This window comes from Schistocerca americana, chromosome 1 (genome assembly GCF_021461395.2).
Source record: "Schistocerca americana isolate TAMUIC-IGC-003095 chromosome 1, iqSchAmer2.1, whole genome shotgun sequence".
In the NCBI taxonomy this organism is placed as follows: domain Eukaryota; kingdom Metazoa; phylum Arthropoda; class Insecta; order Orthoptera; family Acrididae; genus Schistocerca; species Schistocerca americana.
The window spans coordinates 364,589,033-364,603,990 of NC_060119.1; the positions used below are offsets into that span (position 1 = coordinate 364,589,033).

A 14,958-nucleotide genomic window follows, 5' to 3' on the forward strand; every position below is an offset into this window, starting at 1 on the left:
ATTTAAATGAGTTTAGTATTCGGATGAAATGCAAGCAGATTTTAAGTGCACTCTGCTAGCTATTTTAATAATTAAACTAGCAACTTATCACCTTCATTGACACAATACATTTTGTGCATGCTTCCTGTATGTCGTGTGATCAAATGTGTTTTTGTGAGAGCATACTTCTCTTTGTCATTCAGTGGGAAATATAGTTTTCCCCAAATGCTAATTTCTCGGTGAATATATATGTTACACATGGATATTTTAAAGTATAATCCTAAGAACTATTGATTATTTATGAATACTTACCTGACCTATGGTATCAGTTTCAGATATGGTAAGAAAAAACGAGGATATTGGAATGTAGTCGAATTAAGTCGGGTGATGCTGAGGGAATCAGATTAGGAAATTAGACACTTAAAGGAGTAAAGGAGTTTTGCTATTGGGGAGCAAAATAACTGATGACGGTCGAAGTAGAGAGGATATAAAATGTAGACTGGCAATGGCAAGAAAAGCGCTTCTGAATAAGAGAAATTTGTTAACATCGAGTATAGATTTACGTGTCAGGAAGTCGATTCTGAAAGTATTTGTATGGATTGTAGCCATGTATGGAAGGGAAACATGGACGATAAATAGTTTGAACAAGAAGAGAATAGAAGCTTTCGAAATGTGGTGCTACAGAAGAATCCTGAAGATTAGATGGGTAGATCACATAACTAATGAGGAGGTATTGAATAGAATTGAGGAGAAGAGGAGTTTGTGGCACAACTTGACAAGAAGAAGGGACCGGTTGGTAGGACATGTTCTGAGGCATCGGGGGATCACAAATTTAGCATTGGAGGGCAGCGTGGAGGGCAAAAATCGTAGAGGGAGACCAAGAGATGAATACACTAAGCAGATTCAGAAGGATGTAGGCTGCAGTGGGTACTGGGAGATGAAGCTTGCACAGGATAGAGTAACACGGAGAGCTGCATCAACCAGTCTCAGAACTGAAGACCACAACAACAACAAGAATAATCAGAGCTCACACGGAAAGATTTAAGTGTTCGTTTTTCCCCCTACTGTTCGAGAGTGGAACTGTAGAGAAGTAGCTTTAAGGTGGTTCGATGAACTCCCTCCTAGGCATTTAATTGTGAATTACGGAGTAATCATGTAGATGTAGATGTATCATAGTTTTTTATTTATGGCACTACAGTCTGGAGCCGAGCAACCACTACGGTAGGAGGTTAGAATTCAGCCTCGGGTAGGGATGTGTGTGATGTCCTTAGGTTGGTTAGGTTTAATTACTTCTAAGTTCTAGGCGACTGATGACCTCAGAAGTTAAGTCGCATAGTGCACAGAGCCATTTTTTTATTTATGTTTCAGTTTACCTTCTGAATTTTATTTCAAGTAGCAAGCATTCTATAACAGAAAATTTAATGATTATATTTCAAAAATAAGCAATAGACATTAGTTCATTTAAAACGTTTTTATTCCATTTCAATTTACAATGTAACTGTACCACTGTTCTTACAGGTGGCAGCAGCTCTGGGTCTACCTCTGGATCTATATCTGGCAATGTGGGCAGGGGGCCAAGTGGTACAGGAGGTGGAGCAGCTGGTGGGTATGGTGGAATCACTGGAGTGGGGTCATCAGGAACAGGAGGCCTTGGAGGTGCCACAGGTGGTGCAGCAGCCACTGGAGGCAGTGCTGGATCCCAGCCTGGTGGGACTGGTCATGGTAGTGCTGGAGCAAGTGGTATAGGAGGTGGCTCTGGAACAGGAGGAATTGGATTTGGTACCCATGCAGGAGCTGGTGGACGTGGAAATGTAGCTGGTGGTTCAGGTGGAAGTGGCACTGGAGGTTTTGGATCTGGAGGAACTGGTTCTGGTACTTTTGGCAGTGGTGGATCAGGTACTGGAGGCTATGGCTCTTCTGGATCCGGAAATGTCGGAAGAGGAACTGGAACTGGAGGCACTGGAGGCAGTGTTGGTGCATCATCTGGTGGGTTTGGCACAGGTGGAGTTGCTGGTGGCTCAGGGATATCTGGAGGGCATGGTGGTGCAGGTGGCATTGGAGGTATTGGTGGAACTGGTTCAACTTCCAGTGGACATGGAAATGGAGCAGCTGGTCATGGAGAACAAACTGGGTCTGCAGGCTTTGGTGCAGGTAGTTCATCTGGTGGAGGTGCTGGTGGATCAGGTATATCTGGAGGGTATGGTGATGTAGGTGGTGCTGGAGGTGTTAGTGGAACTGGGTCAACTTCCAGTGGACATGGAAGTGGAGCAGCTGGCCAGGGAGCCCAAACTGGGTCTGCTGGCTTTGGTGCAGGTAGCTCATCTGGTGGTGCTACAGGAGGTTATGGAGGCACTGGTGGTATTGCAGGTGGACCAGGATCTGGCAGCATTGGTCATAGTGGTGCTGGTGCAGGTGGTTCAGGAGCATTTGGTGCATCTCAAGGAGGTTCCACTGGAACTGGTGGTGCTTTCAGTAATGGGGGCACAGGAGGTACTGTGGGACATGGTGGTCCTGGAGGGGCTGGTCATGGTGTGGGAACTGGTGGAGCTGGTAGTGCTGGTGGAAGCCAAGAAGGTTACTCTGGAAGCTCTAGTGGTGGTTCCTCTGGAGCTAGTGGCCTGGGTGGAGTATCTGGTGTTGGTACTGGCAATTTAGGACATGGTGCTGGTGGGGCTGGTGGTTTTCTGGGTCATAGTGCAGGAGTAGGAAGCTCTGGTGGTGGTGCTGGTAACTTTGGTACTGGTTCCATTGGAGGAGGTTCTGGAGCTTCTGGGCCTGGTGTGAGTGGTGGTATATCTAATGGAGGTGCCGGAGGTTATGGCGGAAGTTCTGGTGTTGGAAGTGGTGCTGTTGGTGGAGGCAATCATGCTGGAGGTTCTGCTGTTGGCTCTGGGCACGGAGGTCTCGGCACTGGCTCCTCTGGACTCGGGGGCAGTGCTGGCTTAGACTCTGGTTCCTTAGTCGGTGGTGGAGCAGGACAGTCGGGAACTGGCTCTTCGGCGGGAAGTTCGGCTGGATCCTCCTCTGGAAGCTCTGCTGGTGCTCTTGGTGGCTCTGGCGGCAGTTCTGGAGGCTCCAAAGCCAGCTCCGGCAGCTCTGCGGGCAGCGACGCCAGCGCTGGAACAGGCTCTGGTGCGTCCTCAGGCAGCAAGGCCAGCTCCAGCGCGAGCTCAGGAAGTGCTGCGGGCAGAGATGCTCATGGCCGCAAGGGCGTCAAGGGATACCACGGGAGCCACCACTGACACGCAACACTGTTCGCATCTGCACACAGCTAATCTTGCTGAATTTTAGTATGTCGCAGTGTATGAACATTGTGTTCTGCCAAATTATACAGACATCCATCTGTGATCTACTATACTACATTACATTTCAACGTAATTTTCTTACTGTTCAGTGTGCCTGACTCTAGGTTAACAGAAAATGTGAATTTTTTATTGCGTCAGTTGTGTGTAAGAGTCAAGTGAATCGTTTATTTTTACGCAGTGAATCCATTTGATAATTAATTAATTTTGTCATTTTGTGATACTCATGTATGAATGTTGTTACTCAGTGAGTTTGAAAATATATAACTGTTAACAAATGGATTTTTGTATCATTAGTTTCCTTCCAAATAATTTTCCGAAATTACTTCAAATTTATATATTCTGTTAGTATTTCTTTTATCAACAAATTACTACTAGTTATGAACAACAGTTTTCTAGCACTCTACAGAATTTTATCTAGCATTCAGGAAATACGCAGAAGTTGCTGTACCAAAAACGAAATGCTTCAATTAAAAATATACTTGCCCGACAGAAACCTGGCCATGAAAATCACTATATGGCATATTTTGTCGTATTTTGGCGGATTCTCCTACTGTGGTGGTAATACATAGTTTTCATTGTATCGTACAGGTGTACATTCCAGCCGACCCCAGTCAGGTGTTCGCACGCTCTCTCTCGGAAAATCGCTGTATATGGCAAACGTGGCTGACAGCAGCAACGTGGTACCGGAAAGACTTTAAAATACAAAAACCTTTGAGATGCCGTTTTAGAGGAAACGCTAAGAAAGGGACAGCTGTTCCCGGAGAAACAGCATCCAACAACATGTGAATGCCATAACGACCTACAGAATTGTAATGTTGCTGTCTGTATGAACAGTTCTCACAAAGCTATCGACTCAGACCATATGACTCGTAATAAACGCAACCTATCACTAAAGATAAGAACGTAAGCCACTAACTCGAACAGAACTGTACTAAGAAAAGCACCAGTGAAACGAATGATCTTGATGGACAGTGATATATAAGTTCATTTCCCCGTGTGCCTGATACGAACTAAATAGCTTACGTCTGTTCCATACCTTGTTTATTTTGTTTTAAAGATCGAGCTGTCGGTAGCAATAGCTGCTTTAAAACTGTGTGTAAAAAGCTAAACTTGAAAGTGAATCGAATATGGAGATCTGACTACATCTCGCTTTACTTGAGCGACTGTCTGGTCACGCTCGACTGTTCACGGTGTGTGCGTGTCACACACCAGCGTGTGAATTAGCCACTGACCACTTCAGAAGTGAGGCGATGAGATCAGAGACACACTGATTGTGCCGAGTATAAAATTTAAAAAATCTTTCGTGTGTTGAAAACTGAGGAAAAACAACGGACGACAGCGCTGTTGCTAACATTAGAAGTTGAGCAATTCTCGCCTCGATCACTTATTGAAACAGAAGTTGTGCTTTTGTCTCTTTTTAATCTTTATTATATTGTTTGGTACGTTTCCGTGACAAGCAACATACGCCGCATGGGGACTTGGTCTTTTTCCTACGAGTTTTCTCCGACAGAAGAAATCAAATACTGAAAGCATAAGCTATTTATATTTCACGATACCTGGAAAAAGAAAAAGGTTACAGTATCCATAAATAATAATGTAAAAAGATAAAAACGTTTTTTAGTGAAAATTGTTTGAGCAGTGAGAAAGTCAAATGTTGAGGAAGAAACTGGTTTAGAAAGTTATTTGGACCTTAAACGTAAAAAACGACACAAAGGATAAAGTAAGAAGCCACAATGCAATGCCCTCTAAATAACGTTTGACGTAGTTGTATGCATTTACATCCTCGAGCAGATATATATTTAAACAAAATTTTTCTATTCTTTCCGTTTTCTTCGTTGTAGAGAGTTTACCATCGATTATGAATTTCGCTTTAGTCTTCAATAAAACCCGTTATCATAACTAGTGTCTTAATGATTATGTTACCATATACCGACTTTTTGTTATAAGAGCAGCAGATAGGTAGGCCAGATGTGTCTGGTTAGAGAATTCAGCGTGTTATGACTTCAGTGGAGTGAAAATGACGAAATTTTTGAATGCTAAATCTCACCTTTGGCAGAAGCATCAAAAAACAAAAAATCTTTTTTTGTACACAACTTATTGGTTTCCAAAAGATGGACAAGATATTTTGATATCACAGAGTTTGCTGCTCACTTCATCCACACAAAAAGATAAAGACACGTATTATAAAATAAATCAATTCATTAAGAACGCTCTAGGCGGTATACTAGGGAAGTAATTGGTTCCAAGTGGCGATAAGAAAGTTTATGTTTCAAGCATCATTAATACTTAGACACTGCCCTTTATATGTGGTAATACAGGTGAAGAAACACAGCAGTTGTAAGTAGTAAAGCTGCAGTCAGCAAAAATTATTTCTAATATCTCTTATATTTTTTACAAGAGAGTAGAAAAAATAAATTCAAGAAAAAATCTTTCAGAATTGACTTCTGTTTCTTTCACAAACTACATTCTTTGGTTCAGATGTTGCACTGAACTCCCTGTGATGCTAACTAAGAAATGGCAACATCGCCATCATGTTTTCCCGTTTGTTAAGTGACGAACATAGCTGGTCTTCCATAAGAAGTACGGAACGACATACGTCCGCCATGGTCTTTCCTCTTATTCACAGTAAGAACAATTAATAGCTTTTTGTGACGAATGAGTGTGAGACACTTACATGATACTGCATATGGAGCTCTTACACCCCTGCATATTTCAAATCAAATCAAATCAGAACCTTGTATGTTATCCACTCAAACCATTCCAGGTTAAACGCAGGAGTCTTTCACGCACTGCACTTCGAGCTCCGGAGGGAAGAACTGCTTCGCACACAGACCAAGCACCACCAACTAATAAATATTTGGAACATTTTCCCATGATTTGGCATTTTAAACAAGTCTAGTAACATGCAACACAGTACTGAGAATAAAATAGGAATGAAAAAGCTTTTTGCAAAAACATGCAACTTAGAAAATTTGACATTTCCACTCTTCGTTTGCTGACGAATGGCTTGCCATTCGCATCTAGCTGTTAGCAGTAGCAATACCAACGCTTTTTAAACAATGTGCACTACCATGGGGGTAGGGGGGGTACTTTATGCCCACCACAAAAGAAACAAAAAAAAACCGCATTTAGTTAACTGCTGTTAACTTACAGCGATAGGTTGTTGTTGTGGTCTTCAGTCCTGAGACTGGTTTGATGCAGCTCTCCGTGCTACTCTATCCTGTGCAAGCTTCATCTCGCAGTACCCACTGCAGCCTACATCCTTCTGAATCTGCTTAGTGTATTCATCTCTTGGTCTCCCTCTACGATTTTTACCCTCCACGCTGCCCTCCTCGATGTCTCAGAACATGTCCTACCAACCGATCCCTTCTTCTAGTCAAGTTGTGCCACAAGCTCCTCTTCTCCCCAATTCTGTTCAATACCTCCTCATTAGTTATGTGATCCACCCATCTAATCTTCAGCATTCCTCTGTTGCACCACATTTCGAAAGCTTCTATTCTCTTCCTGTCCAAACTATTTATCATCCACGTTTCACATCCTTACATGGCTACGCTCCATACAAATACTTTCAGAAACGACTTCCTGCGATAGGTCCTGCTGTGTAATTAGGGTCTAGAAGCTGAAAATATCCTTTTGCAAATTGCTTTTGATGCCTCAGTTGAACGATGATGCAAATGTGTACAAATGAATGAGGACTATGCTGAACGGTTGTGTTGTGTAGAGGAAATTTGTGGTAAGGCCTTATGGGACCAAACTGCTGAAGTCACCGGTCCCTAAGCTTACACATTCCTGAATCTAACTTTAACTACGGAAAACACACACTCGTGCCCGATGGAGGATTCAAACCTTCGACGGGGGACCGTGACAAGGCGCCAAAGGCCGCGCGGCTACCCCGCACGGATGTGTAGAGGACAACTGAGCTAATATCTGTAACAGTTCAGCTGTTATATCTTCAGTATTAAAATTTTATATGACAGACGTAGAATTACTTTTTGATCTACACTCGTAAGACTACCGAAATAAAAAGGTTGACAGACGAAATTAAAATTAAAGAATGAATACTCCTTTTGCAACATTAAAACTGCCTAAAATGCCACATCTTCAGATTTACGTCATTGTTGATACAATGGTGTTGGACGACGTCGATAATACTCCATGCATGTATGGCACGGCGCAAACAGCTTCTGGTCCTTGATTCTGTCAAGGAAATGCTATCGCGTAGGAGCGGGTAGCACTATCTGCCGCACAGAATCTCTCTGTATGCAAATCATGCTACGTTCACTTAAGTGGGAGCTCGACTCGCGGCTACTTACGCGAGCGGTTCGTAGCTTCCTGTTTCTCTCACGGAACTAGCAACGTAGAGGCCGGGAGTAGGTCACCCTACGCGTTTAACACGTTTTCTGGACGTCTTAGAAAGACAAATTTTTACAAATATGTACATACACTCCTGGAAATGGAAAAAAGAACACATTGACACCGGTGTGTCAGACCCACCATACTTGCTCCGGACACTGCGAGAGGGCTGTACAAGCAATGATCACACGCACGGCACAGCGGACACACCAGGAACCGCGGTGTTGGCCGTCGAATGGCGCTAGCTGCGCAGCATTTGTGCGCCGCCGCCGTCAGTGTCAGCCAGTTTGCCGTGGCATACGGAGCTCCATCGCAGTCTTTAACACTGGTAGCATGCCGCGACAGCGTGGACGTGAACCGTATGTGCAGTTGACGGACTTTGAGCGAGGGCGTATAGTGGGCATGCGGGAGGCCGGGTGGACGTACCGCCGAATTGCTCAACACGTGGGGCGTGAGGTCTCCACAGTACATCGATGTTGTCGCCAGTGGTCGGCGGAAGGTGCACGTGCCCGTCGACCTGGGACCAGACCGCAGCGACGCACGGAGCACGCCAAGACCGTAGGATCCTACGCAGTGCCGTAGGGGACCGCACCACCACTTCCCAGCAAATTAGGGACACTGTTGCTCCTGGGGTATCGGCGAGGACCATTCGCAACCATCTCCATGAAGCTGGGCTACGGTCCCGCACACCGCTAGGTCGTCTTCCGCTCAAGCCCCAACATCGTGCAGCCCGCCTCCAGTGGTGTCGCGACAGGCGTGAATGGAGGGACGAATGGAGACGTGTCGTCTTCAGCGATGAGAGTCGCTTCTGCCTTGGTTCCAATGATGGTCGTATGCGTGTTTGGCGCCGTGCAGGTGAGCGCCACAATCAGGACTGCATACGACCGAGGCACACAGGGCCAACACCCGGCATCATGGTGTGGGGAGCGATCTCCTACACTGGCCGTACACCACTGGTGATCGTCGAGGGGACACTGAATAGTGCACGGTACATCCAAACCGTCATCGAACCCATCGTTCTACCATTCCTAGACCGGCAAGGGAACTTGCTGTTCCAACAGGACAATGCACTTCCGCATGTATCCCGTGCCACCCAACGTGCTCTAGAAGGTGTAAGTCAACTACCCTGGCCAGCAAGATCTCCGGATCTGTCTCCCATTGAGCATGTTTGGGACTGGATGAAGCGTCGTCTCACGCGGTCTGTACGTCCAGCACGAACGCTGGTCCAACTGAAGCGCCAGGTGGAAATGGCATGGCAAGCCGTTCCACAGGACTACATCCAGCATCTCTACGATCGTCTCCATGGGAGAATAGCAGCCTGCATTGCTGCGAAAGGTGGATATACACTGTACTAGTGCCGACATTGTGCATGCTCTGTTGCCTGTGTCTATGTGCCTGTGGTTCTGTCAGTGTGATCATGTGATGTATCTGACCCCAGGAATGTGTCAATAAAGTTTCCCCTTCCTGGGACAATGAATTCACGGTGTTCTTATTTCAATTTCCAGGAGTGTAGTTCGTGTGAAACGCGGCGTGCTTCATGCATACACGACAAATCGCAGACGACGGGTAGAGTCCGTCTTCCTGGATTTCAGAAAGGCGTTGGGCGCGGTACCACATCGTTAACTAATAACCAAGACACGACCATACTGAATGCCTTGGCAAATATACGATTTAAGACAAATGTACTTACTCGGGGAATGAGCTCTATGGAGCAGACACAGGAAGTCTGCATCACCATCCTGTGCATAGGTCTAGTGGAGATGGTTATTCATTGCTTTCTTCCGACCTGTTATGAAGTGTCAGTTGCGTATCTGTCTCGTGTGGAAGGCTGCGATGAGTGCATGTATTGTGTAACGTTGTTATGGATTGACAAAATGAGATGATGAAACTCGGTGCAGGCAGATAGCCTACTCCTCTCGACTAGCGGCGAGGGGAGTGGCAAATTTAACGTCTCCATCCAGTGGACGAATCACCATCAACAATATCACATGTCGTCACTTCATGAAATACTGCAGAGAGGTTTGGAATTTCGGAATGTGATAGAGGACGTTGGAGCAAGGACTGGTGATCAGGAACTTCACGCCACCACCTCTCCTCCTCTTGTCGGCCGAATACTGCAAGTGAAAATTTTCCACCGGCAGGATTCGAAACGGCTTAGCCCCGAGTCGAGCGATGCTGCACATGTGTGCTAAAGCCGTCCCCACGTTGTACGCGAGCCAGACTTCTTGTCCGTCGTGGTTTAAACACACTTTGAAACGACTTGCTACAACTCACAGAACGCGATTTGCGACCATACCACTCTCAGATAGCAGTTGTCGGCTGCCTCTAGCACACTAATTACACAATTTTTCTTACGAAAATGGACGCGCATAAAATAGTTCCCTTAACTCTGTTAGCTATCGTCGAAGTACGTTGGAAGAACTGCGAATAATATTTTGGTCTTGTCGATGGCTTGAAAAGTGAATTGCTAGTAGAGCAACACTACGTATGTTGCGTAATGGTCTGAGATGCATACTGATAGAAGTTACTCGTAACTCAGTTGAATCTCCATCACATTTTCGTTTTAAATTAAATATAGTTAAAGTGCAGCATCTAATGTCAGTTTTCGCATCTGTAACATCCATATTCTCTATTTTGCATCGACTACATCACTTTGAAGTAAGGTGCTTTGTCACATAGATTTCTAGCTCGAGTTTCGTATCGCAATTTATTTCAAATGAAAGGGGAGATTTTCTCAAAGCTACTCACCATCACTGACAAAGATATTTAACAGAAAGGTAAAAACATGAGGCAGTCCATAAATACAAAACAGGTTTGTATCTTTTACATAAAGTTTAAATAGTAATAGCTTCCAGGTTGTAACTTCTATTTACTTTCTGACAGACTCGCAGTTACGTTAATATTTTTAGCCGCTGGGGAAGCGTTTCAGTCATTGGCCTATGCAGAAAGAATTGCAGCAAATACATTATTTATAATAAAAATTACATCGATTACTGCAGATAATACAAAAATGGTTCAAATGGTTCTGACACTATGGGACTTAACATCTGAGGTCATCAGTCCCCTAGAACTTAGACCTATTTAAACCTAACTAACCTAAGGACATCACACACATCCATGCCCGAGGCAGGATTCCAACCTGCCACCGTAGCGGTCGAGCGGTTCCACACTGAAGCGCCTAGAACCGCTCGGCCATACCGGCCGGTATACTTTTATTAAATTAATAAAAATGTTCCAGGATCTTTTATAAAACAAAAGGGGAAAAAATTGTAATCCTTCTTATGTTATTATAGTTTACACCACTATCAATGATTGAACAGTTTCACGACTACAGAGGGACCTAAGTTATATGTTATACAATGTCTAAAGGTTGGAACTGCAAACGCCATTATTTGACATTTAACTATGACAAATTGTACCAGGTACGACTCGCTTTTCCTTAATCATCATACTGTAATATAACTGAAACGGTATATTTTGGCCGGCCGAAGTGGCCGTGTGGTTAAAGGCGCTGCAGTCTGGAACCGCAAGACCGCTACGGTCGCAGGTTCGAATCCTGCCTCGGGCATGGATGTTTGTGATGTCCTTAGGTTAGTTAGGTTTAACTAGTTCTAAGTTCTAGGGGACTAATGACCTCAGCAGTTGAGTCCCATAGTGCTCAGAGCCATTTGAACCATTTTTTGGTATATTTTGATAGGACGGTAGTTACAGCATTGAAAACATTCAATACGAAAAGCCTTTTAACTATCAAGAAGTAGTTCCCTGTCCTTTTATTATTATAAATGGTGCCTAAAACGACGTTTTCGGGAGAAACAGCTTATATTCACGCCAAGCACACTAGGATACAAAACTTACCACACGCAATGCTCAACTCAGTTTCGCTTAATAGAGTACAGCGGGGCTATAAGAATAATTTCCATTTACATCGAATTTTTTCCGGAAAATTATTTACTAAATTTGCGTTTTAGGAATTTAGTATTACTTCTGTGGGTATACCCATCCTATCGGTGGAATGTGGTTGTAAACTACTGTCAGACGTTTACGTTATGCTGTTATTCGAATTGATCTCCCGATTGGACGAAAGCACATTTCAGTGCGCCTATTCGCTTAGTGGTCGGGAATATGTGAATAATGTAAATTATGGGCGAAGACACAATTAAATTACGTGGAAGGTTAACTGATAATACGCTAATTTCTGTTTAATGCTTAGTACATCTAATAATACAACAATAAGAACAATAATAAGGACCGAGCCGCTAGTTATAAGCGAAAATCATTGATTAACAGTGGAATACATGTACCGGTACTATTGTTGCCAGGACTACAGGATAGACCACTTTCAGAAATGGTAGTATGGGACAAAATAAGAAAAAAAAATGTTTTGTGAACGTGGGCTCTAAATCGCATGCCTAAAGAGGTATGAGGACTTGTTCATCTGCTATAATGTGAAACACGTCTCTTCTATCGAAAAGGTGCTCGCAGCTCTTAAGGTATGCGTTTTAGAGGACATATTTCCTGGACATTTTTTCTTGTTCTGGTACATACTACCACCTCTCAGAGTCACCTACCTACAATCGTAGCAACAATGGTGTCTGTATACACGACTTTCCAGCGTCTGTGTTATTCCGAACTACGATGCAACGTTCCTTGGGCATGTATGCATGTCCATAGGAACAGGCAGTGCGCCGCTTACAGCCGTTACGAAATGTGTGAAATGAGTTCGCCATTGCGGCTATGGACAACCATCAGCTTTATAATGGAACGATGACAATGAAAACTTGTGCCGGACCGCGGATTTTCCGCTTTTCACGAGCGATCGCCTTACCATTGGGCTATCCGATCACGACTCATGGTGAGACTAGGCTTCCATATGTCGTTAACCATGTATCTACAACCTGTGCTCGTACATCCATTATGTATGTTCCCGTACAGGGGAGACATTTTACTTGAAAGTCGCTTCCCCGGTATCGGCGGATAAATACTACATTGCAGTGCCTGCGTTATTCCGAATTACGATGCTGTGTTCCTTTCGACATGCGCGCAACAGTCTGCTTTCCGCAGTCGTGCGGCTCGGGTGTCTACTTCCGTCCCTGCGGCGGAGCTTCGTGCGCACGCGGTTGCTTACTTCGTGATAGTCTTTACTAATGCTTGCACTTTACATCTAGAATGGATCATTCATAACGACAGACTACCATCAAGATCAGCTTCAATAATGGATTTGTGCGATCGGAGGCATTTAAAGAGGAACGATTTATACGCGAAGAAATTAAAATTGCACCGTAAGATACAATTGGAATCCATTCTCTATCACAAGGAACGTGATATGCGTCTAACTGATCAGTGACACGGTTCGTGACAAGATTGTACGCGACCACAAAGGTGGACTTAAATTTATGTCGTATTGATCATGCGAGGCTTGGATTAAGAAATTTCAGAGTATCTGAGCTAGCATTTGAGGTTCCGGCTGACATCGTGATTGCCGCGTTACAACCCTATGGCAGGGTAATCAGCTACATAGCAGAAAAATAGAGAACCTTTACCACGTACCCGGTACTTAATTGTGTGCGACAATTACCGATCGAGTTAGCAAAACATGTGCCGTCTTATCTCACTATTGGAAGCTGCAGAGCGATTCAGTTACGATGGTCAGCCGAAAACTTGCTTCAGTTGTGGTCAGGAAGTCCCCGCCCGATCGGCGTGTCTCCAACGGAGAATTGTATAAGTACCAACAGGTGAGGCTGTAGCATAAGCAAACGTGTTCTGGAAAGGCGCCTGACTGAGCAGTGGTATCACTAAGCAGGTGCACAGTTCCGTCGAAAAGCCGACGCCGGATGACGACATGAACATGGTGGCGGCGGCAACGCCCCCCACCGAGTAGCACCGACCGATTCCTAGAATACAGAAAGAAAGTGGTCATCGACAGTCGAATAGTGCCAACGCTTGTTTTCGTCTCAGACTGCAGTGGCGACAGAGACACTCGCCCACATTCGGATAGAGAAACGCACACACATAAGCAACGATCCCCGAAACAGAACAAAAAACGATGTCTCACCCCGTCAGATGACTGCTTAATATATACGCAGTGCGAGGATCAAGAAGTGACCCTGAACAGAGGTCATCTTACAGAGGGTACCGAGACTTCACATACCGAACACCACAGTCTCGACAGCAGTATTCGTCAAGAGCGACCTGGAAAATTCGACAGCGCACAGCTATCAGCTGTCCGCTGTAAATCCAAAGTAGCAGAAGACGCGACACGGAGGGACGGGCTTGGAAAGACTCGGCTTACGGCAAACTTATTCCAAGCAGGCTGGGCTGATGATTGTGAAGGGGACCCACGAGGTCGCAGCAGGCGACACGGCGGGGGCGACGCCACTCTAATGTTAGAAATATAACCGACGACGGCGGACAGGACGGAACCACATAGCGGATCAGTACAACAACAGATGTCGCAAGTTCCCATGGCCGATACGCAGATGACGGAACGAAGACAAGAATATCGGCTTGGCTCTATCAATACCATTTGAACGCAGATTAATATGTCCTTACTCAAAAATACACTCCTGGAAATGGAAAAAAGAACACATTGACACCGGTGTGTCAGACCCACCATACTTGCTCCGGACACTGCGAGAGGGCTGTACAAGCAATGATCACACGCACGGCACAGCGGACACACCAGGAACCGCGGTGTTGGCCGTCGAATGGCGCTAGCTGCGCAGCATTTGTGCACCGCCGCCGTCAGTGTCAGCCAGTTTGCCGTGGCATACGGAGCTCCATCGCAGTCTTTAACACTGGTAGCATGCCGCGACAGCGTGGACGTGAACCGTATGTGCAGTTGACGGACTTTGAGCGAGGGCGCATAGTGGGCATGCGGGAGGCCGGGTGGACGTACCGCCGAATTGCTCAACACGTGGGGCGTGAGGTCTCCACAGTACATCGATGTTGTCGCCAGTGGTCGGCGGAAGGTGCACGTGCCCGTCGACCTGGGACCGGACTGCAGCGACGCACGGATGCACGCCAAGACCGTAGGATCCTACGCAGTGCCGTAGGGGACCGCACCGCCACTTCCCAGCAAATTAGGGACACTGTTGCTCCTGGGGTATCGGCGAGGACCATTCGCAACCGTCTCCATGAAGCTGGGCTACGGTCCTGCGCACCGTTAGGCCGTCTTCCGCTCACTCCCCAACATCGTGCAGCCCGCCTCCAGTGGTGTCGCGACAGGCGTGAATGGAGGGACGAATGGAGACGTGTCGTCTTCAGCGATGAGAGTCGCATCTGCCTTGGTGCCAATGATGGTCGTATGCGTGTTTGGCGCCGT

General features: G+C 45.6%; 1 protein-coding gene across 1 annotated transcript in view; it reads left to right on the plus strand.

The window, feature by feature from the left end:
• LOC124551039 (uncharacterized PE-PGRS family protein PE_PGRS54-like) overlaps positions 1-14,958 on the plus strand; it is a 76,757-nt gene that overhangs the window by 20,818 nt on the left and 40,981 nt on the right. Inside the window, exon 4 of the mRNA XM_047125941.1 lies at positions 1,498-3,210. Coding sequence (XP_046981897.1) covers positions 1,498-3,210 — 1,713 coding nt within the window. The remainder of the gene's footprint in view (positions 1-1,497; positions 3,211-14,958) is intronic.